The sequence below is a fragment of the Dipteris shenzhenensis genome, chromosome 12 (genome assembly GCF_047967505.1).
Source record: "Dipteris shenzhenensis isolate YYH24624 ecotype China chromosome 12, Dip_SZ_1.0, whole genome shotgun sequence".
Taxonomy (NCBI): Eukaryota; Viridiplantae; Streptophyta; class Polypodiopsida; order Gleicheniales; family Dipteridaceae; genus Dipteris; species Dipteris shenzhenensis.
In genome coordinates, this window is record NC_141607.1 from 5,461,978 (window position 1) to 5,486,604 (window position 24,627).

At 45.9% G+C, this 24,627-nt stretch overlaps 1 protein-coding gene across 3 annotated transcripts in view; it reads right to left on the reverse strand.

Annotated features, from left to right (window-relative positions):
• Nucleotides 1-213: 213 nt before the first annotated feature.
• The window catches only part of LOC147895728 (MADS-box protein AGL71-like), an 88,503-nt gene continuing 64,089 nt past the window's right edge, over nucleotides 214-24,627 (reverse strand). For all 3 annotated transcript variants that reach the window (XM_087383008.1, XM_087383009.1, XM_087383007.1), the window contains 2 exons: nucleotides 605-777; nucleotides 214-504 (listed from right to left, as the gene is read on the reverse strand). In XM_087383008.1, the coding sequence (XP_087239134.1) occupies nucleotides 411-504; nucleotides 605-777 (267 nt within the window). In that variant the 3' untranslated portion in view covers nucleotides 214-410. The remainder of the gene's footprint in view (nucleotides 505-604; nucleotides 778-24,627) is intronic.

Below are 24,627 nucleotides of genomic sequence, written 5' to 3' on the forward strand. Positions count from 1 at the left end.
ATCCTCTTATGGATTACATCCTGTTTTGCTTGCAGCAGAGCAAGTTTCTAAACAATGTTCGACTACTTATCAGGAGGCTTTCTAAAGACAACAATGAAATAAGAGTCTAAGGGTTTTACCTGTTCTAGCACCAAAGAATGACTAAACATCATAATTCACAATACGGTACGCAAATCCTAGTTCATGTGCATCTAAATTTATCTTCAACTGCTTAGGAAATGAAAAATAATATAATAGAACGTGTTTATGTTAAATCCATCAGAGATATGATGAAAAGGTAGACACTTTTTGAGTAGGCTGTTACAAGGAAGTAATTGCCTTATCAACAACTCAACATGAATTATATCGCATAACTGTTAGAAAAGTGTTTGGCCAAAACTATGCAATTTAATTTCTCTGTTATTCTACGATTACTCCATCCACTGCGGCTTCTGGTTAAGGTCTTGATGTATGAACAATCTCTTTGGCATAGAGTTATGATTGCTTTGGTCAGAAGAGTTGACCCTGTCCAGTTAGTCAAAATAAATCTCAAAAACAATCTAGCATGGCTTTGTAATCATTGCATTTGAATCTGAGCATGGAACTTCTCATTATGCCTACATACCAGAGCTGTAGAGATGCATCATTATCTTGATGCTGCATTTCTGGATCTGGAGATGTAAATTGTGTGCCCCAAAGACAGGAATGACCAGAAACTATTGCATGTGGCGGGTCAGTTATCAATACACTGGACAGAAGTCTCAAATTCGCATTTGCCATTTTGCTGGCATCTGTGACCTATAATGTTACCAGCTTTCATGTAATTAAAACAAAAAGACCATACACTCGATCAACGAATTACAGAATAAGAAACGTGACTGCAGGGAAGCTGATTATAAAACTATATCATTCAACATAAACTTATGGATTTATTTCCTAACTCCACTTGAGCAGTATAACAAGCTACACATTCTAAAGCACCAAGAGGCAGTTTGAGACACAATCTTCAATAATGACTACCCAATCTCCCTTCTCCTGCACAACCACTTCCTAAGCTTATTTTCTGAGAGGTTCATCTTAAATGTAGCATGATGAACACAGACTATTATTCAACATATATTTATGGATATTTTTACTTCCCTCTCTATGACTGCATAGTTCTTTTCATGCTTTGTTAAGATTCTACTGGCATAGTAAACTTGTCTGAACAACTTACGTGTTTTTTGCTGCATAAGCACTACACCTACTGCTACATCAGAAGCATCAACAAAAACCTCAAATGGAAGAGTCCAGTCAGGGGCTGTAGTACAGGTGCTATCATCAATATCTTCTTCAGGATATTAAGAGCATATTGTTGTGGATCACCCCAGATGTATGGCTCAGTTTCCCTTGTGAGTTTTGTGATTGGATAGCATATATCAGCAAGGTATCTGAGAAATGTGCAGTGCCATTTAATCTGGCCTATAAATCTCTGAAGTTGCTTTATGTTTTTGGGTGGTTTGGCATGTTGTATGGCTGACACTTTGTTGGGATCTATCTCCATTCCACTTGAGAAGTATTCTAGACATTAAGTCCTAAAGTTCTTTTGTGAGTGGTTGACCTTAAGTGTAGCACGGTGTACACTAAATCTTGGAGGGTATAAAACGGTGGTATTGACATGTGGTATGCTGGTGTGGCAGCAATGACAAGTGGCATTGGACACATGGCAGCCTATAAGATGGCATAGAACATGTGGCATATAGCCACCACTTCTTTCCAAATGGGTAGAATACTTACATGCTATTTGGGAACTTTCCAGTCCCTCCAGAGCCCACCAAAATTCAAGGGAAGCCACAACCACTTTCTAAATGGCAAGGTGGGCTACATTCTATCTTGAGACTTTTTATGCCAATCCATGCCAAATTTGGGCCCAAATTCCCACGCTTGAAGCAGCCCCTCCTCCTGCATCTATAAAACAAGCCCCACCCCCTTCCTCATTGTGCAAACTCTCCTCCTCCTGCAGCAGCTCCTCCATAGCAGCAGCAGCAGCAACAGCCTCCTGCAGCAGCCTCTTCCACAGTGGCATCCTCCTGCAGCAGCCTCTGTTTCTGCAGCAGCTTCTCTTGCAGCAGTACCCCGTCTTGTAGCAGCCCTCCTACTGAAACAGCTCCTCCTACATCCTCCTCCACACAGTCCTACAGCAGCACTTCTCTCCATGCAATTCTGCTCCCTCTTTGCTACTCCCTCCCACCCAATTTTCGAGGCAAATCTATAGCAGATTTACATTGTTTTCTGTATATCTTTTGAAGTTTGCATTAGGGAACTAGAAGCACACCGTTACGCTAATCAGGATCCCTTTTTGCCAAGCATTGGCTCAGTGTTGATGGCATGTGGAAGAAATGGTAATCGTGCAGGCATCTCCCTCATAATTGGAGTGACCTTGGAGCCTTGAGCACCCTAGCTAGCTATCTTTTGAGACACTGTTTATGTATATAGACTTACCGCTCAGTCTTAAGCTTAATTTTCAAGTCTTTCACATTTTTTATGCTATCTGAGCCTGTCAAACAGTTTCTCTTCTAGCTCTCTACTTTGATCACGGGAGTAGCACCATAAATCACCTCCCAGCCATATCTTGCTAAGGCTCAACAAGCAGACAGAGATCTCCTCTATCCAAATCATACGTGAATCATTACCTTCTCTTCTCTCACTAGCCTCAGCAAGCCCCAATTCCCTAGATAGATCTAGATGCCACATGTCATCCATATAGGGCCTTCCTAATGCCATATTTCACCCCTCTCTTGGGATGCATTAATTTCTTTGCCCCTAGGCACAATCATTGCACTAGGCCCTTGGCCTTAGATCTACCTAGTCCGGTGCTATCAGCCCTCACCTAGGACCTTGACATTAAATCCCTCTCGATCATTTACATGAAGCGCAAACACATATATTACAAAGATAGATCCTTTAAGGGAAATGTCGACTGATTCTTCCGAGGTCATGCTACCTCGGCTAGAGCGTAACAATCCTTCCCTCTTCAGACATCAGCGTCCTCGATGATAAAATCTGGGAACACTCTTCGCAACTAATATACGGATTCCCAGGTAGCTTCGGATAGAGGCTGACCATGCCATGCAACCAACACCATGGGTATCTTCCGATTTCGTATTTGCATTGTTCCTCGGTCCAGGATTCTTGTTGGTTTGCGCCTTGCAATATCCTCTATCTCCTGAAACAAAACCACACCTTCGATTAGTGAGTCACCTGTATGTAAAAACTTCTTTAAACGCGAAACATGAAAAACCGGGTGCACCTTACACCCCTGTGGCAATTCTAATTTATAGGCTACACTGCCTATTTTCTTCAGAATTAACCATGGCCCACAGTATCGAGGTGATAACTTAGCACACTCTCCTGAAGTCAACGACTTCGAGTGCGAAGGAACTCTGATAAAAACTTTTTCTCCTTCCTTAAATACCCTTATAGACCGGTTTTCATCCGCATACACCTTGGCTCTATCCATAGCCTGGCGGATATTAGCTCTCGCAAGTGCTAGCATCTCCCGCATCTGAACTACAAAGTTCGCGGCACTAGGCACTTTCTGAGGTATTCTAACTATAGTTGGATTTGCTGGTCTATAACCATAGTTTAGTTCAAACGGACTGAACCCTGTAGAGGAATGTTTTCTATCATTGTAGGCAAACTCCAACAATGGCAACCACTTGTCCCACGTATGTTGCCTCAATGACACATATGCTCTCAGCATATCCTCTAAAGTTTGGTTGACTCTCTCCGTCTGACCATCCGTCTCAAGATGATCCCCACTACTCATTCCCAACTCAGTCCTTAGTGTCTCAAATACCGCTGTCCAAAAATGACCGGTAAATCTGACATCTCGGTCTGACACTATGGATCTAGGCAATCCATGCAGACGAAATATATGTTTGATAAACAAACCCGCCACTTGCGGGGTACTAACAGACTCTCTAGTCGGAATGAAGTGAGCCATCTTGGTTAGACGATCAACCACCACAAGGATAGAATCATAACCTCCTTGCGTCGTAGGCAGCCCTACTATAAAGTCCATGGAAATACTCTCCCACTTACTTAGTGGTATTTCTAAGGGTTGTAAAAGTCCGGGTGGCTTCACCCGCTCGGCCTTGCTTACCTGACACGAGAAACACCGTGTCACATATTCATGAATATGCTTTTTCATCTTTGGCCAAAAGAAATCTCGTTTCACGAGATCATATGCCTTCTCGACTCCTGGATGTCCCGCACACGGGCTATCATGGCACTGTCGAATGACTCTCTGCCTGAGATCATTCTGACCAGGTACTACAACCTTGCCATTTCTAACTAGCATACCATCCCTTATGGTATATCTTGCATAAGTTTGGCCTTTCCTAGATGCCAGGTCATCCTTTTCACTTTCCCTGGGTTTTAACACATGAGCCTTAGGCCACAAGCTCTGGACAAACTCGTCCACTTTTTGAGTTTCTCTTATCTCGGTCATTAGAGCACTCTCTAATACCGTGAAACTCAGGTTGTGTGCATAATGCGAGACAACGCATCAGCAACCTTATTGTCTTTTCCTCTTCGGTACCGAATCGTTAGATTAAACTCCTGCATGAGCTCTGCCCACCTAGCTTGGCGGCCCCTCAAGTCAGGCTGTTTACAAAAATGTTTCAGAGTATCATGATCCACATCCACATAAAACTCTGAACCATACAAATAATGCCTCCATGTTTTCAAAGCATGGATAACAGCATACAACTCCAATTCATGAGTTGGCCAATTCCTTTGAGAGGGAGAAAGCTTCTTGCTTTCAAAGGCTACTGGCCTTCCCTCTTAAAGGAGGATTGCTCCTACCGCAATGCCACTTGCATCGATTTCTAGGAACAACGGTTTCTGGGGATCAACTATTTTTAACACCGGTCCTGAGACCACAGCTTGTTTTATGGTGTTAAAACTTTCTTGTTGATTCTGTCCCCAAATAAAAGGTACTTTATCTGAGGTCAGATTAGTCAATGGCGATACTATTCCAGAATATCCTTTGATATGCCTTCTATAAGACTGGACAAATCCCAAGAATGATCGCAACGCGGTCAAACTCTGAGGGATTGGCCAAGTTAGTATCGCAGCCACTTTCTTCGGATCCATTTCTATCCCCTGTGGAGTAATTATGAATCCTAAATATTCAAGCCTAACCATACACAGTATAGTTCTCTTTTTATTTACATAAAGACTGGCTTTCCTCAAAGTACTGAACACTACTCTTAAGTGTTCACGATGTTCAGTAATACTTTTACTGAATATCAGGATATCGTCAATAAAATGTACTACGAACTTTCCGATATACGGACGTAGTAAATCGTTCATAAGCATGACGAAGGTCGCTGGAGCATTGGTAAGTCCGAAGGGCATTATCAAAAACTCAGAATGACCAAACCTGCTTCTGAAAGCGGTTTTATGCACATCCTCGGCTCTAATCCGGATTTGATGGTAGCCACATTTAAGATCAATCTTACTGAAAATCACGGCTCCATGTAATGCATCTAGCAAATCATCAATCCGAGCCATCGGATACCTGTGCTTAACAGTGATATTATTCAATGCTCTATAGTCTATACAGAGGCGAAACGTATCATCCTTTTTCTTCTTTAATATCACTGGCGAAGCAAAAGGTGAGAAACTTGGTTGAATCTGTCCCAACTTGAGGTATTCTTCCAGTTGTCTACGCACCTCCGCCTCTTCAGTAAAACTCATTCTATAGGGAGGTCTATTTACAGGTTCTGCCCCCGGGATCAGTTCAATCTTATGTTGAACTTTCCGCTCTGGAGGTAACCCATAAGGTAGTTCATCCCTAAAGCATTCAGAGAACTCCTCTGTTATAAGATTAGCCAGCCTGGCCATCTCACCACTTTGCGTAACATCAGTGCTAGCCGAAGAATCATCAACCGGCTCTACCGATGCTGTGCAAAGGAATAAAAACTCTACTTGAGCTTTTCTGATTTCCATCACGGAAACCAACGGTCCCTGAGGTATATCTTTCTCACCTCGCAAGACATAAAGCACATCATTCATCTTGAATTGATATACGTGCTTTTTCCAATTAATGGCTGGATTCTTCTTAGAATGCCACGCCATACCCAGGGCTATATCTGCATGAGCAAGCTTGGTCATTTCAAAATCAAGCTTCTCAGCATAGTCATGAATCCGAAGTTCCAACTGGGTAACCCTTTGGTCCCATACTTCAGTTGAACTTCCATCTGCCATCCTGACTGTATACGCATAGTCAGATGGACTTGTCTTTAATTTCAGCCTCTTCACGAGCTTGGAGTTAATCACATTGTGAGTTGACGCCGAGTCAAACAACACAATGACATCATGATTGGCCACTTGCCCTTTCATTTTAATTAACTCCGTATCATTAAAGGCTGTATACCCCGTTGCTGCGGGCTTAGATAGGATGTTATCAGGTGCACTCGTCACTAACTTAGCAACAGACACACATAACAAACAAGGTACTAACCTCTGAGAAGATCCCGCTAGCTGAATCTACATCTCTTCCGCTCTGGGACTTCCCTGCATCTCCACGTCGCACTCTGAGATCACCATCTCAACCATCCGACGATCTTTGTTACGTGGACAATCCTTCCACTGGTGAGGTTGAAGGCAGCCAAAGCATAAGCCTTCTCTCCTCGCTTTTTCCCTTTGTTCTGGGTTCAAGGGAGACTTAGACCAAGCCCGGGCTGCCATTGGGGTTACTTTCCTCTTCACTCCAATGGTGGTACTTGGTTTAGGAGTTTCAGCCGGTCTCGCCTGCTTGGTTTGACCACTCGGCTGCGAACCACTCCCTCTACTAGCCCACTTCTTCTTAAACCCAGATTTCTTCGACCTGTGCAAACCCACTTGGCTTGCTGCCCTTGGCATCCTCGTAGTTCAGGGCTATAGCTATTGCATCATCTAACGTGTTCGCGTACTTAGCCCGAACTTCCATTTTTATTCGATCATTCAATCCAAATATAAAATCTTTCACTTGGATTGATTGAGGCAGGGGTTCGTCAACCTTCATTACACTCTCTCGAAACTTATCAGTATATTCTGCAACTGATAAATTTCTCTGACGAAGGTTCCTTTATTGATCCCAAGCTCGGGATGCTTCGTCAGGAGGTAAGAAGTGTTTCCTGAACTCTCTTTTAAACCCCTCCCAGGTAGTGGATGCTATACCATCTTTTTGTTGTTTAATCCACCACCGATCCGCTGCTTCAATAAACATGTGGGTGGCCTCGCGGATCTTCTTGATGTCATTTTTGATTTCACAAATGGCGAACGCCTCGTCCCATTTGTGTAACCAGGTCTCAATGACATCGGAGCTATGGTCGTTCATCCGACCAGAATACTTTTCCGGTCTATAATTGGCCATATTTGGCACTTTAGCCTTCCTAGGCTCGACCGTATGGACACTAGACTCCAGTTCCATTGGAGCCTTTCCCCTCTCTTCTCGAGAAGGTCTGGCAGACATACTCTGTATCGCTCTCCTAAGTTCGGACTGCCCTGCATTGGCCTGTAATTGCTGCGCTAACAACTGTTGCAAGGCATCCTCTAGCAATGCAATCCTGCTAACTAAAGTACGAGCTACTGGGCGCGATCCCTGTTGGGTCGGCCGGACCCCTGATTCACCAGGGTCCCTCCTAGAAGCTCCTTCCTCTGCTTCCATTCTATCAAATGGGTCTTTTGTTTTGTGGGGTGTTTTTTTTTTTTTTTTAACACCACTTGCAAACTGTATTTACAAGCTGATCCAATTCAGTGTACTAACAGTCTGACACAATTCCCTATACTAGGGAATTCCTGCAATCCCACATTCACCCTGATCAAGCATTTAATACAGGCATATATCACAGATGGCGCTTTTCCCTATACTAGGGAAATTCCTGCAATCTGACTCCGACTGAAGCACACAGGCATATGCACAGGCATAATCTGTCCCTGCTACAACATTAAAGCCTCATGCAGGCTGATTACCCTCAAGATCCGTCTATGAAAGCAAAGCATCGCCCGACTAATCGAAGAGAAAAAAAAACAAAACGAAAGTATTGGAGTTCGAAGAGAGCTCCCTGGACGTTAACGAACAGCCACGCTCCCTTTTTGTTCCATGCAATTCCGGCCAACAATTCCTCGCTCTTTTGCGACCAGTCTGGAATCACAGCTGAGGTACAAGCTTTTGTCGTTCGACTAGCGTTCTACGTTGATCAGGCGCCTTCATGAACTAACCAATGTTAGGCCCTCTGCTCTCGGTCTGTCGGGCTATTCGGGCCACCTGGTTTCCCTACTCATGGACTCCTGACGTCAACGAAAGAGAGGGCCAGATCCCGTGACCGTAACAAAAAATGCACCTGCCTCTCACGCCCACGTCGATCCTTGTCCACCTGTGCTCCAGCTTAAACGCCTACGTGTTCCGCTCCATGCACGTCACATTTCTCTCTGATTTTGTTGTCGCTGCGGGAGCGCCACCAGTCCTTCATTTCCTAGTTCGTGGGCGTCGCCGATTACCAGCCGTTCCACCCAGGTTCCAAACCCGCTGTCCGCCACTAACTTACGGGACCCCCAGGCTCAAGCCACAATTCAGAAGCCTCCGTTCGTCACGTCGCAGCATCACCCGGTCAGTTCGTCGATTGGCGCTCAGATCGTTCGACGATCCAGCTCTTTATCGTTCACGTGAAGGTCTTCTTATCCCCTATCTAGCTTGCGTAGGTCATCGTTGGATGACTAGCCACCAAGCCCATGAACACGACCTTTCCTCGTCACGTATCCCTTGATCTCTCCACAGGCTCTGATACCAATTGTCAAACGGTTTCTCTACTAGCTCTCTACTTTGATCACGGGAGTAGCACCATAAATCACCTCCCAGCCATATCTTGCTAAGGCTCAGCAAGCAGACAGAGATCTCCTCTATCCAAATCATACGTGAATCATTACCTTCTCTTCTCTCACTAGCCTCAGCAAGCCCCAATTCCCTAGATAGATCTAGATGCCACATGTCATCCATATAGGGCCTTCCTCTAATGACATATTTCACCCCTCTCTTGGGATGCATTAATTTCTTTGCCCCTAGGCACAATCATTGCACTAGGCCCTTGGCCTTGGATCTACCTAGTCCGGTGCTATCAGCCCTCACCTAGGACCTTGACATTAAATCCCTCTCGATCATTTACATGAAGCGCAAACACATATATTACAAAGATAGATCCTTTAAGAAAAATGTCGACTGATTCTTCCGAGGTCATGCTACCTCGGCTAGAGCGTAATAGAGCCCCCAGTTTGATCTCATGTGTGGAACTAGTTGATAAGATTTACTTCAACACCTTGATCTTGTATCTGATTGTAATAAGAGCTTTGATAAGGGGCGGGGCCCGGTCTTGGCCCGTAATCGCATGTTCATCTTTTCTCACAATGTTAAGCTATGCAATCATTCTCCTTCCCCTTTAAAAAGCACCAAGAGGTTTCAATCTGTAACAAAGGGGCTAGTTAGAAGGATATCTAGTTAGCAAGTTAGTAGTCTTTTTAGTAGGTAAGGGAGAGTAAATAGGGTAAAGGGGCTAGCAAAGAGGCGGGTGCCTTAAAATGTCACCATCCTCCCCTATCTCCCTATTTACCTTAGTTGATGCTAGGTTGTTGCCATGTGGCAGTTTGGGATCTATCCAATAAGCAATCTTGTAAATCGCAGCCAGTCCTAGAACTATAAATAGGCTGCTGTACTACATTTATACATACCATTGATCATTCATCCCTTATGAATGTGACTCTCACAGTTGAGTACTTGCTCAACCTGAACTCTAAGAAGGAGAAATGCTCTTCCCGTCCTTGTGCAGTCCATCACAAGCCCTACAGTCAGGTCCAGCCCCTGATCTCCTTTCCTTTCCAACTAATGAAGGTACTGTTTACTTCTGTTACATTGCAATGCTTTCGTAGCCTAGCTTTCACTACTAGATGCACATTTCTCCAATTCAGTTCCATTTCCTGTTTACTAGTTAGGAATGGTCAAGGCTTGGTTCAGTTGTAGGTCAAACTAGATACAAATAACCTGAAACAGGGCCAGTCCTGTTGCATTGCCATCAAAGCAATAAATCGTGGGAAATCGTGGGAATATTTTCTCCTTTTCACCTGAAATTTGGAGCAAGTGTATCTGATCCTATGGCACGCCGCACACCTCAATACCAATTTTTGTTGTGGGAAGATGTTTTAATTTATGTCTGCCACGTTGCAGCCTGCTAGGGGTTTGAAAATCCAAAGCTGTTAGAATTTAAAATTTTTACATCATTTTGGTCGCCTCAGTATCCTATATCAAAGCCCTATGATATTGTTGTGAAATTCCTGCTTTAGATCTGCATTTGGGTGATGATAGCTGGTGCAGATAGAACTTAGAACCCTTGATCTGTTGCGATTTCCTAGAGCAATGCTCCAAATCTCAATCTGATTGAATCAATTGAATTGCAATCCCATCTACAAGGACAGCACCCAGTATTTTGGCAATTGGATCTGGTTTGTGCTGTAAGGCGGCCCTGGAAGCTGATGCAGGCAGTATTTTGAAATTGCTGCAATCTAATGGAGTAATGCTCCAAATTTTATTTTGACGGAGTAATCTGAATCGCAATCTCATCTACCACAGCTATACCAAATATCTTTGCCAAGCTGGTTTGGCCTGATCTCAAGGCTTCCAGCCAGGCACCATATGCTATTTTCTCTGAATCCCAGCTGAATTACAGCAATTGTGGGGTTATTCTACTTTTTCTCTCATTATGATCAATTGAATAATGTATACGTATTAGGATTGGATATAAAATTGAATTCTTGATCAGATCAGAGGATTCTCTGCTTCTGAAATGCCTACAAGGAAGTCTCCAAACCAGTCTAGAAGGCGGTACTAAATGATTCAGACCCTGGGGATGAAATTGAAAATTCAATAAGGGCTGCTCAATCCAAGGATCAGGACCAATAATTGGGGATCAGGCTAAAGCTTCACTTCGTAGGGAGGAGCATAAAGGCAATGATTCAGTGCAGAGACTAATAATCAAGATCAGATTCAAGTTTGTCCAGAGCTTGCATGGGATTAGTGCTCTAAGTATTCAAGGACTCATGAGTGGGTGGTGTATTATCGTGGTATGGGACACCATAATCCATCTCATCTACAGAGTTATGCCAGAGTATCCAGATTTAATTCAGGACTTTGCGCCTACGAACACATGACTATCTTTCCCTTTTTTGGAAGATAGGTTCCTTACACAGACAATTATGAGATGCTAGCTTAAATCATAAAAATGTCTGCTGAAATATGCCTTTTTGATAATCAAAGCTTGTCCGATAAGATTTGCTTTCAGTTAGGACCCTCGACTACGCTTTTGGAGCTGGAAAAGCAGAGATTTTGACTTTCAATGTTTGGGAAGTAAGATTTGATTTCACTTCCGGTATTCGAAGTGTAGATTGGATTTCACTTCCGAGTTTTGGAAGTAGATTCTGGGTTTTTCCGAGTCTGTCTTTCCTAGTGTAAAGGCCATCAAGATTTAAGGAAGCAAGTCAAATAATAGATATTTTTGGCCGAACTTTGATAGTTGTTGCTTACCTTGGGTACTTCTAGCATGTGCCTACTGGTAGCATTGTCAAAGTAGAGCTGTCAGTCGGTTCATTTGACAGGGATGTTGCTTTTTGACCAGGATGTACTGCTTATTGGATGTTTCTGAGCAGCTTGATTTCTTGGTAGGATGTCTTTGAATCTATTGGTTTCGACCAATAGTGAATCGTTCTAGCAACTTGACGACTTCTCCTGAGTTGTTATGAGCTCAGGAGCGAGCTCTTTGAGGAAGGGAAGTATGTCATGTGGCGCTAGGGACAAGCAGGAAGATACAGGCTAGAGCGCTATCCGTGAAAACAAGGGTCAACAGCATTGTTTTTTGCTTTCTTGCTTTCCGCTTTTCTTGGTGTGTGTGCGCTTTTCTTGGTTTTGCTTGGTGGACACTCTTCCCTGAGGCTGTATAGGGAGGGCCAGGGCCATAGTTGCACACACCCACCCAGCCAGGGAGGAGCAGAGCATGGATCTACTAGTGCAAGCGTTCACTAGGCAGTATGGGGAGCCAAGGGTGACGTATGGCTTGCAGGGCTGGCAGTTCCCATGAGGCCTGACTGGCTGCCTTTGAATCTCTTCACGAGAAGTGGGTGGAACTCTGCGAAGTGTGTTTCTGAAGCAGCCCCAAGCTTTCAGAATAGCAGCCATGAGAGGGGAAGGTGGGGATTTAAGATGGGCTGAAGTAAAGATCCATCTGCTACTGTCCAACCAATCTCCCCCATGAGAAGGGGTGCAAGATTGAATGCTGCGTGAGAAAAAATCCTTCCAGGGCTCCTGTCCAGGCATCAATCCACGTACTACAAACTTGCAGAGCAAGGCCATACTCTACAAACTTGGGTCAATAATATTGAGACCCCCTTCTCCTGTGGGGAGAATGAGGGTCTCCCAAGCCACCCTAGATACAACATCTGAGGTGCCATCTAAACCGCTCCATAGGAAGTTCATGATAGGTCTCATGAGCTGAGCGATACAATCTCTAGATCTGCACCAACATGAGCAAACAAACCAAGCAGTGGCCAACAATACTTGGTTCACAACCACAACTCTGGATGCAAGGTCAAGTTTGGCTGAACTCCAAAAGATGAGTTTCCTCCTGATACTCTCCAACACGGGAGCAAATTGCTGTGCCGGAGAGATGCCCAACCCAACCTGGCATCCCAGATATCTGACGGGGACTCCCCTCTGAATCCAAGTGAACCCTATGTCACTGGAGTGTCCTCATCACTAATCCAAAAGCCATTGGATTTGTTCCAATTAATGTGTGCACCTACCGCAATGCAAAACAAATCCAATTCTACCTTGAATGAATTCAGTGTCTGTGGAGTGGCTTCCAAAAAAACAACCATGTCATCTGCCAACTCACTATCTAAGAGCTCATCCTCCTGCCTCAGAGAAAGCTTGAGCCCTACGATTCTAGCTTGAGCTCTAATGTAATAGCTCATAGCCTTAGCCACAAAAAGGAATAAAAAGAGGGCTAGGGGGCAACTGACGGACTGATCTGGTAATCTCAAACCTGTCTCCTTTGACTCCACCAATAAGAACCTGGATGTGGGCTGATTTGTAGAGGGCTAACATCCTTCTGATCCATGCATCTGAGAAGCCAAAGCAAGTAAGTGTGCCCTCCAGAAAGCCCCAGTCTACCCTGTCATAAGCTTTCTCAAAATCCAAAAGGAGAATGGCTAGCCTGTGGCCATTATGCATGGCCCACTCCGAAGCCTCCCAAAATGAGAAGATGTTATCAAAGATGCTCCTGCCATGCATAAAGCCCGTTTGCGTATCATGGATAAGATGTGGTAGAAAGGGTTGTAGACGAAGGCTGATAGCTTTAGCTAGGATTTTGTACAAGGTACCCACCAAGGTAATCGGTCTCCACTGAGACACTTAATTCCTGCAACCCCCTTTCGGAATGAAATGAATGAGGCCCTCTGAAGTGAGTCTAGCATCTCACTCGAGTCCCATACACCCTGCAGGGCTGAGGTAATCTGATCCCCAATCTGATCCCAAAAAGTAATAAAAAATAAGGGGATAAGTCCATTTGAACCAGGACACTTGTCCTTGTGAAGGGCAGAGAGAGCAGTCCTGAACTCTACATTGGTGAAGGGTGTATCAAGTGAAACAGTCATATCCCCTATTACCAATCCAGGTAAGTGTTGCCAAATAACCACTCTAGCATCATCTGTGGCCTAAGTGTCTGGATCTATTGTAAGAAGGGAGGCATAGAAATCGGTGGCAACCTGCAAGACGGCCTCTGGATGTGTCTGAAGAACTCCGCCTGAGTCAACAAGTTGTGAGATGCTCTCCCTACTATGTCTGGGGCTAAGAGTAGAGAAGAACTGCTTGTTGACCCTATCTCCCTTCTGTGTCCAAAATGACTCTCTAGCATGAAAGGCATACTTTGCTCTCTGATCTAAAAGTGACTGCTGTTGAGCCCTTGCTACAACAAGGCGCTCTTGAATCCAAGCATCTGTAGGCCTCTTCTGCTCCTCCCTTTGGAGGGCAGCCAATTGCTGGCGGATACCTATTTCACGCCTGAGGATCTCACCCCTTCTGATACGAGCCGCTGAAAGATAAAAGTGACTGATATCAGAGAGGGCTACGGCTAAATCTGAAGGAGAAAGCTGTCCATTCTGCAAATGAGATACCCAAGTCCTCAACACTGTCTCTGTAAGGCCCTCCTCTGCATAGAAAGAATCTAGAATCTTGATACTGGCAGAGCGGTGCCTCACATGGGGATTTGAGACCATCAAAACCACTAGAAAATGATCCAAAGTGGACACCCCAGCTGCAATGTAAACAGTACCACCTCTGTCAAGAGCCCAATCACCCACATAAAATCTATCAATCTGTGCATGTATAGGCATCTTCAATCTCTTGTTCGACCAAGAAAACAGGAGAGAATGTTGCTGAGTGTGAAAAGCATCATCATGCCAAGCATCCCTACCATTGTACTGAAAAAGGAAGGCATCCCATTTCTCTCTCTAGGGAGTAAAGGCCACCTTTCCTACCAACCCTTTTGTCTGAGTGCATTTCAACCATGTTGAAATCTCCCCCTATAATCCAAGCATCTGCAATATGTGACCAAGAAAGCAGTTCCTTTCAAAAAAGAGCACGGTCACCTCTAGAATTGGGTGCATAAAGGTTTGAGAGACCAACCTTATGCCCACCAATCAAAAGTATAATCCACTGAACTCTGGAAGGGAGTATGATTCCGTGGCCAATCACCAAGGGGAGTATAGAAGAAGAAACAGAAATGCAAGTATCTCCCCTAGTGCCCAAGGCGGGTGACTAAAAAGTGTGGCCTAAAAGAAGCTTACCCGACTTGGAACAATCCCTAGCATCCAATTTGTGTTCCTGAATCTTCAGAATGTCCATGGACTCCCAGTAACACCTAGATGAAGTTGGTTACAAATCAGCTGCCTGCGGCAGCGGTGAGGTACACCCCCCAAGACCTGACATTCCAACTGGCAATCCTCATCTACAAGAGGAGGAGGCCGGATGGAAGATCATACCTGACCTGGTAGCAGAGAAAGCCCTCTCCTGCGAAAAAATCCTCTTATCAAGAGGAGGGAAGTCAACTGGGGAAAGCACACACCTTCCTGCTGAGGGAGAAACTCTGTCCTGGAAGATATTGTCCCCAAGCGTGGAGGGTACAAACTGCTCCTCCAGAACTATAAATGAATTCCTGTGAAGTACCTCTGGCGTTGGAGTGCGAAGGAGCCCTGTGGAAGGAGTGGAAAAAATAACCCCTCTGCCTCTGTGAGGTGTAGGCAGACAACATCTGCCTGATCTCAGCCACAACTCTGTCACTACCCTCAAGTAAAGCACGGGCCTCTGTAGGAAGGTTCTTCCTAGATGAGCGCTCCTGCATCTGAGCAGGGTTAGGAGCAGCCTCATCTGCATATGGAACCAGGACAAGGATGTCTCCTGCCTAAAGAGACGTGTCTGCGGTCCCGTCAGTGGTAGCCTGAGGTACTGGCTCACCAACTTTGATAGGCACCCAACGGGCGATGACCGGAGCAAGACGTGTTGACTGTCCTGTATGCGCTGTAGAAGTACCAAAACGAGAGGCTGAAGGTCTTGGCTGTGAAGTCGAAGGTCTAGCAGCGCGTGAGGTGGTAGGAACTGATCGTGACGAAGGTCCAGGTCGGATAAAGCTATGAGGCGCACCCGCAAATCTTTTTGATCTTTTCTTTTCCCTTGGGCAATCTCTGGCAAAGTGCTCAAGGGTCCTGCAAATCCTACACTGATCCTATCTCCCTGCAATCTCGACTCTCAGTCTGAAGGAGGAGCCATCTGGACGCTAAAGCATAATGTGGTCATCCGAGATGTTAGGGTCAAAAACAATGACCCTAACACGGGGTACCCCATCAAACCTGACTGCCTTTACTGCTGAAGTAGGCATCTCAAGGAGAGGGGGGATCTCAGTAACCACTCCAAAGGCGGCTCCAATGGAATGTAGCAATCGATGGTACACCTAAGGAAGGCTTGGAAATCCGATGAAAAGTGGTGTTGTCCGGCTATCTTCCTCAATACGATCAAACCTCAAAGAAAAAAATCCTCTTGGAGCTCAGTGCTAACGGGCTAGCTTGTAGCACTGTACGAGCTACCTCTGAGGAGTCGAAAACAATCTGGAAGAAACCTTGCCTAAGTAGACGAACATCTGTAAGGTGCCCTGCGAGGTCTCCAAGTAGAGTGGCGAGCATCTAGTCCCTGGCCTCTAACCTGGAAGGGTGGGACCCATGGATGCGAGCAAAGAGCGATGTGGAGCTCTCCTGCTCAGTATCTTTTTTGAGCTTCTGCAACTCATCTTTTGAGAAAACAGAGCCATCACCAATTGAGGTGGGTGAGGCCGACTTGAACACGAACAAGGTTCCTTCCGCACTAAGCTGCCCAGGAGAGGAGGAGGAGGAAGGTGAGCTAAGGAGGAGGAGGAGGAGGGGCTGAGGAGGAAAGGGAGGAAGGGGAGGATGAGGAGAAAGGAGGAGGAGGAGGAGGAGAAGAGGGGGAGGGAGGAGGGATAGGGAGCGGGAAGAAGGGGTAGAGGAGGGGGGTAGAGGAGAGGGCTGAGACGGGGGGTAGGGAGCGGGGGACAGGAGAGGGGGGTAGGGGAGAGGACTGAGGCAGGGGGTAGGGAGCGGGGGAGAGGAGAGGGCTGAGGCGGGGGGTAGGGAGCGGGGGAGAAGAGAGGGGGGTAGAGGAGAGGGCTGAGGCAGGGTAGGGAGCGGGGGAGAGGAGAGGGCTGAGGTGGGGGGTAGGGAGCAGGGGAGAGGAGGGGGAGCGGGCTGAGAGGGCGGGGAAGGGGGGCAGGCTGAGAGGGGAGGGGGCGGGCTGAGAGGGGAGGGGGCGAGGGAGGGGGAGGGAGGGAGGGGCTGAGGGAGGGGGAGGGGGAGGGGGAGGGAGGGAGGGGCTGAGGGAGAGGGGGCAGCAAGGGTCGGGGAGGAGCAGCAGCTCTGAAGTGCAGCTTCACAAAAAAAATGAAAGAAAACTTTGAACTGGGCCGGAGGAAGATCTCCTTGGGCAAGCGCATCTTGAAAGGACTAATGCAGGGAGGATCGGAAAAAATGATAAATATCCAGAGAGGAATGCCCATACATTTTCTCTTAATGACATACTGCCTTTTATAACAGAAAGAGAGAGAGAGAGAGAGAGAGAGAGAGAGAGAGAGAGTGTGTGTGTGTGTGTGTGTACACACACACAGACACAAAATCCTAGACTTCGTCCCCAATCTCAGGCTGCTCCACCTTTAGTATTGCTGTTAAAGCTGGTGTCATCTATGGCTTGAGCCATGTCTTGATGGACACGTTCTTGATAACCTAAATGATGGGAAACTGACCAAAACTCTGATGCAAGAGCTTTGGATAATTCCTCCCTAACGGCTTGAGTCTAAACCCATCGACCTTCCTTGTGCTCTACATCTTTGCAGCACTCGTACATAACATAAAAATATCTCCTAAATTGATTGAGCCTAGACATAAGCATGAATACATCAGTCTTTCCGCATATCTTTCAAAGTAGAGCTTCCCTAGGAGTGAAGACTTGACTAACAATTGATTTGGCCTTACTGCCTCTACTGTTCTAGTTTTGATTAGAAGCTAGAGCAAACCTTACTGCCTCTAGTTTTGATTAGAAGCTAGAGCAAATCTTGATCCCGCTCGTTCCTACTCGGGCCCATTCTTCTCAGCCGGTTAAGATAAATTAGTAATCTTAACTCACTAGGATGAACGATTTGGTTTAAATTTATAGTATGCAGGAATACTAACATATTCAAATACTATAACTCAGCTTTTACCTTGGTGACTATTGACTTACATGTGTTTGAGAATAGATATAAAAAATGAGGATGTTTATTGAAGCATAAGTCTTATTTTGATTCATGGACAACTATGAGACTAACCATTTGATTACTGGTGAGACAATTTGACTGTTGTCTTGTATCAATCTTTGATTGAGAGCACCTGTATTTATACCCTTGTCCTTGTCACGAGTAGCAAATGCTTGATTAGTGCTGCACATTTATTTATCTTTGTTTGTTCATCCTACACGACAACAACAAGCTCGCTCACTCCTCAAACTGTAAGGGTTGTACATTAGCCCTTAAAGACAAAGTAGGAGAAGTGTGAAAATTCAAGTAGGAATCTAGCAATGACAACAACGCCCTAGAAATGAATTCCTTTTGAGGAATGGTTTCATCAATATCTAGGCGCTGCTCTCAAAGATATGGGATCTCTATAAAATGATCATCCATGCTGACCTTCATGCAACTTCAAATTCTTAAACTTGTTTTTTTAAAGATTATGTTTCTTGACTTGCTTGTTTATTTTTGCTTAGTCAACTTCTTTCTTTCTTCTTTATTTCTTGTTTTCTTTCTCTTTTGTTTATTTGATGTATTTTAGTAAGCACCGGGTTTGCCCAAGAGACTCCGCGAGCCTTTAAAAACCCAGTATAGCTGCTTATGCTTGGGCACTGATGATGACATAAGTGTTGCTTTGCCTGCCAAGTATGTCTTCCTTTTGTTTTGTTTACCTCTTTTTTCTTCTCTTTTATTTTCTCTTTTATTTTCTATGTAGATTTTTTTGTCTTTACAACAACAAAAAATCTAAATTTGTATGATTGGACTTATTCTAGTATTACAAAGGTATATCTTAAACTCATTGAGAAAAGTGAATGTTGCCTTATTCTTGGCCTAATACACGGTCTCTAGATCTCCCGTGCAATTCGAAACGAAAGAGACGAAATGAAACAAAACGAAACGTGCCAAAACGATGAAACAAGTTTCTTGTGACTAAATCTGCAGATCTAACTGGAATGTGTAAAAGTTTTAAAAAGTTGAAGTGCCAAGGAGGCAAGAGCATACCACTACTTCAAATGGGCTATGGTTTGGAGTGTACAGCTGCAAACAGTAGTCGTATGGAAGATTTCACATGGAGGAAGATCCTTACAACAACTCTATGGACAGCGGTGGCTGTACGGCCTTTTGGACTAGACCTGTATGAAACATACCTTCTTGCACTTACTGATGTAGCACTCAGATCTGAGATTGCATGCGACTACAATGGCAACATGCAAGGACAAACGACTTCGTTTAAAGTGGTTGAATGTTGAACTGAGGCTTGAACAATGAGTGGAGCGAAAATAGCTGTCTAAGCGACAAACTGAGTGACTGCTCACAGTGGAAGCGGCGACGATTTTGGCGACGATGCAGGGCTTGACAGTGGCGAGCTGAATGAGGTGCACACGGTTGAGGTGGCAGCAATTCTCGCCTATGTATTCTAGTTGAGGTGGCAACGACGAGAACAGAGCGACAATGCACCGGTTGGTAGCGACGGCTCTTCATCCCCTATGTATTATATCCTAAGCCAATGAATGGTTGCATCAACAATCAAAAGCCACCCGCACCCTTACTCCAACTCCTCCCATCTAGATTTCTTGGGGTGCCAACTCAATATGTATTATGTTACTACCCTCGTTCAAAATCAAGGATATGGGGGGACAAGGCCCATATATAATATGCATGGATTTCTATTACTACCCTCATCCAAAATCTAGGATATGGGGTGACAAGGCCCATATATACTATGCATGAATTTTCCACAAAATATGTAAGGGAAAAATATGACAATCTCCAGTCCTCCCTACCACAAAGCATAAGGTTTATAGTTCAAAAAATATGAAAGATTTTAAGGTTTGTACATTATTTTCATAACATGTAAGACCGAAGGGGAGAGGCTCTTTTGGATGAGGGGGGTTAAACAAAAAATATACTAAAATATAAAAACCCAACTCCTCTAAAAATCATCTAAGTTTTTCATGTGTTACCCAAATTTTAAGATGTAAAGACATATTTAAAGCTCTTTCAATGTAGAAAAAAATCATGCTAATTTGACTAACGTTTACTCATGGCATATTGTTGAATTCATCTCATACTAAAAAATTTTATAGTTATTCTTACTAAAGGGAGTTAGCACCCTAGGCTAGATTTATACCAAAAGCAGGATTATATCCTCTACATTAGAGACTAATCCTAATGCTTACCCTAGCGAAAAAAACCTCCTAAATGGAGGAGAAAATTATCGAGTGTGTTCACCACACTACTATAATCTAATACTTTATAGGCAGAGAGGGCTAATGTCAACTCGACATGGATTGTAATAAATTGGCTGAGTTTGTGACAACTAAGTGTCATGGATTGATCGACCTACTATTGGATACCCATGCTTTAGGATGCCGATCTATTAGGGATGATGTGGCTATTGTTGTAAGCTCCTGCGTCTTTGCTCTTGACTGCACCTATTTGCAGGTGATCTCCACCTACCTTTACTGCTGTTGTATTGACTATTGTGCTGCTGCTCTGCTGATTGCACAACAATTCTACTAAAGCCCTGTTGTTGTTATTGGATGGCCGTGGGTTGCAGAGTTGCTAGGCAGGCAACGAAGCCATGGGCTTAAGATGCCCATGATGTGGACACATCCCCTCATCCTAATTCGAGTTCTTTTGGTGTTTTGGTGCCCATGGTGGACTGGCCAGAGCACCATACACTAGCTCTTAATCCTGTTGGATCTTGTGGATCTCCCTTTGGGGCTAGAGGAAGAAGGTGAGTCAATTTAAGGTACAAGACACCTGGTGTATCTTGTTGCAAATCCATTACTACTTATTTACACCAAGTCTTTGCAATATGTGACCAAGAGAGCAGTTCCTTCCAAAGGACACGATCCCCTCTAGAATTGGGTGCATAAAGGTTTAAAAGACCAACCTTATGTCCACCAATCAAAAGTATAATCCACTGAGCTCTAGAACAGACTATGATCCTGTGTACAATTACCAAGGGGAGTATAGAAGAAGAAACAGAGATGCAAGTACCTCCCCTGGTGCCCAAGGCGGGCAACCAAAAAGTATGGCCTGAGAGAAGCTTACCCGACTTGGAACAATCCTTGGCATCCAATTTGTGTTCCTGAATCATCAAAATGTCCATGGGACCCCCAGTAACACCTAGATGAAGTTGGTTACAAATCAGCTACCTGCGGTGGTGGTGAGGTACACCCCCGAGGCCCTGAACGTTCCAACTGGCAATCCTCATCTATGAGAGAAGGAGGCCGGATGGAAGATCCTACCTGACCTGGTAGCGGAGAAAGCCTTTTCTTGCGAAAAGTTTCTCCTATCAAGAGGAGGGAAGTCAACTAGGGATAGCACACCAACACCTGCTGAGGGGGAAACTTTGTCCACGAATGTTTGAAAGATGTGCTCCTCGAGTGTAGATGGTATAATCTCCTCCTCTGCCTCAAACTCAGCCAAGTCTGCCAAAGCTGAAAATGAATTCCTGCGAAGTACCTTTGGCGCAGGAGTGCAAAGGAGCCCTGCGGCGGAAGGAGGAGTGGAACCAATAATCCCCTTACCTCTATTAGGTGTAGACATAAGTGCAAAAGAAGGAGGGGGGTGCTGCAAGACCTCGGCAACATGCTGCATGACTTGGCCACAGCTTTGGTGTTGCTCTTAAGTAAGGCACGGATCTCTTCCGTAAGGATCTTTCTAGGTGAGCGCTCCTGCACATGAACACCTGAAGGGGCAGGAGTAGTCTCATCTGCACAAGGAACCAGGATAGGAATGTCTCCTGCCTGAAGCGATGGGTCCGCGGCGCCATCAGTGGTAGCCTGAGGTGGAACTGGCTCCCCAACTCTGACAAACAACCAATGGGAGACGATAGAAACAAGACGTGCTGACTGTCCTGTCCGCGCTGAAGAAGTACCAGAACAAGAGACAGATGGTCCTAGCTGCGCTGAAGAAGTACTGGGACGAGAGGCTGACAATCCGGCTATGAAGTCGAAGTTCTATCAGCACGTGAAGAGGTAGGAGCTGGTCGTGAGGAAGGTCCAGGTCGTGTGGAGCTATGAGGCGCACCTGTGGATCTTTAAGGTCTTTTCTTCTTTCTTTCCTTAGGCAATCTCTGGCAAAGTGCCCAAGGGTCCTGCAAATCCTACATTGATCCTGTCTCCCTGCAATCTCGACTCTTTGTCTGAAGAAGGAGCCATATGGACGTTAAAGCATAATGTGGTCATCCGAGATGTTAGGGTCAGAGACAATGACCCTAACACGTGGTACACCATCCGACCTGACTGCCTCTACTGTTGAGGAAGGCATCCCAGGGAGAGAAGGGATCTCAAAGGCAGCTCCAATGGAATGCAAAGGTCGATGGTACATCTGAGGAAGGCCAAGAAATCTGATGAAGATGACGTCGTCCGGCTATCCTCCTTGATAGGATCAAACCCCAAGGAGAAAGGGGTCAAAAAAATCCTCCTGGAGCTCGGTGCTAACGGGCTAGCCTGAAGCACTGTACTTGCTACCTCTGAGGAGTCAAAAACAACCCAGAAGAATCCTCACCCAAGCAGACGAACATCTATGAGGTGCCCTGAGAGGTCTCCAGATAGAGCGGAGAGCAGTCCTTGGCCTGTAATCTAGAAGGGTGGGATCCATGGATGCGAGCAAAGAGTGAGGTCAATCTCTCTTGCTCTGCGTCTTTTTTAAGCTGCTGCAACTCATCTTTTGAAAAAACTCCCATTTTCGCAGCCGATGGGAGTGGACGGAGATTGGTTTAAGGCAGAGCCATCGTCAATCGAGGTGGGTAAGGCTGACTCGAACACTTGAAAAAGATCCTTCCGCACTAAGCTGCTCGGGAAGGAAGGAGGATGAGAGGGAGGGCTGCCGGGAAGGAGGAGGCAGCCAGGAGGAGGAGAAGGAGAGGAGGGAGGGAGAAGGTGGCTGAGGGGCTGCCGGGGAGGAGAAGGCAGCCGGGAGGAGGAGACAGAGAGGAGGGACGTGAAAGGGGAGAGGAGGCGGGGAGGGAGGAGGCGGAGAGGAGAGAGGTAGGGGGGTAGGGGGAGAGGAGGTGAGAAGAGGGAGACGGGAGGTGGGGAGGGGAGAGGCGGGGAGGGAGAGGCAGGGAAGGGTGAGGCGGGGTGGGGGGAGGGATGAAGGCGGGTAGAGGAGGCGAGGAGGGAGAGGGGGAGGCGGCGAGGGAGAGGCGGGGAAGGGGGAGGCGGGGAGGGAGAGGCCGGTAGGGGGAGGTGGGGAAGGGAGGAAGGGGGAGGTGGAGAAGGGGCTGAGGGGAGGGCTGAGAGAAGGAGGGGCTGCAGCGGGGGGGCTGACAGAGCGAGGGGAGGGCTGAGGGGAAGGGGCTGAAGGGAGAGGGAAGCTAGAGCGGGAGGAGCAGCAGCTCGTCCGGATCACGAGGAGATGGTTGGAAAATGGGGAGCAAGGAAAAGGGGATTCCACCAGAGGGGAGTACGCACAGGCTGGAGCAATACATTGCAGAAGGAGAGCACGCTGAGATGTTATATAAGCACAGGGAAAACAGTCAAAGTTGGGCGAAGCAGGCTGGAATTGGGCGCTCACTTTAAACTCGGCTGAGTCTCGAAAAGCACACAAAAAAGCTTCCTTTTGTTTGAAAATTTTCAGATAAGCTCCTGCTGCTCGTGTTGTTTTAATTCAGCCACCAATATAGCAAAAAAAAACAATCTTGCTGTTCCAGCCACACACCCAAAATAAACCCGAAAAACAAACAAACTTGTCGCCCACTACTGACCACGCCAACAGGCTGCTCAGCCCGAAATCACATCTGGCCCAAAACAGGCCACTCTTTCTCACGCGCGATCGCTTCTCTAGCTTTTCTCTTTCTCATGTGCGATCTCTTCTCCCTCTCCTGGCTTCCCCCAAACTTAGTGACATCCTCAAACGATTGCTCTAGATTTCATACAGCCAAAGCGGAAAACATTACTCCCTCATCTCAATCCTCATATCTTGGTCCTAAGACAAGCAACGGACCGAGCCCACAATCCAATTCTCCACAGCGCAATCTATCATACCCACATTGAACTCCCATATATCAGGGTGCACCAATCCAGAAAGACAACACATCATAGCTTGAAGGCAATTCACAACCACACGCGTACCAACCCATGGAAGCGCTAGCAGCATAGCTGGGATACTTGCATTCATGATAGAGTGTCTCCATACCTGGAATTCACCACTCGTACTTACCTTGCATCCCTTCAACCGCAATTAAGATCATCCACGATAGGGCAGCTCTGATACCAAATGACACAACCACGCATGATCTAACCCTATCAAAACCCAGGTCTACAACATCAAAGTCCTATGCAGGGAACTCGCCACCCAACCATGATGCTCAAGACCCTGAAGAGACTGAGCCACAACCTACCGAAGAGGTTCCAGAACTTCTAGCGTTACCCCCACCCAAAGTCACCATCCGCGAGGTGGAGCCGACTGAAGACCCCGACGAGGAGGAGGAGGAGCATGCCATTCCAGAGCCAACTCCCAAGTCTAACTCAATCCAAAGCACCTCCATCTGAGAAGAAGCTACCTCAATGGTATTTGAAGATGTTAGCAGACTCATGGGTCACGGACATTCCCGAGAGCAGTTCTGAAGCGCGGCGGTCTCAAAGAGACATGAAGACTCCCTTCGTAAACTTGGCTTTGGTAGCTCAACTTGCGGAGCCCCGTTCCTTCTAGGAAGCGAAGGATATACTAAAATGGCAGG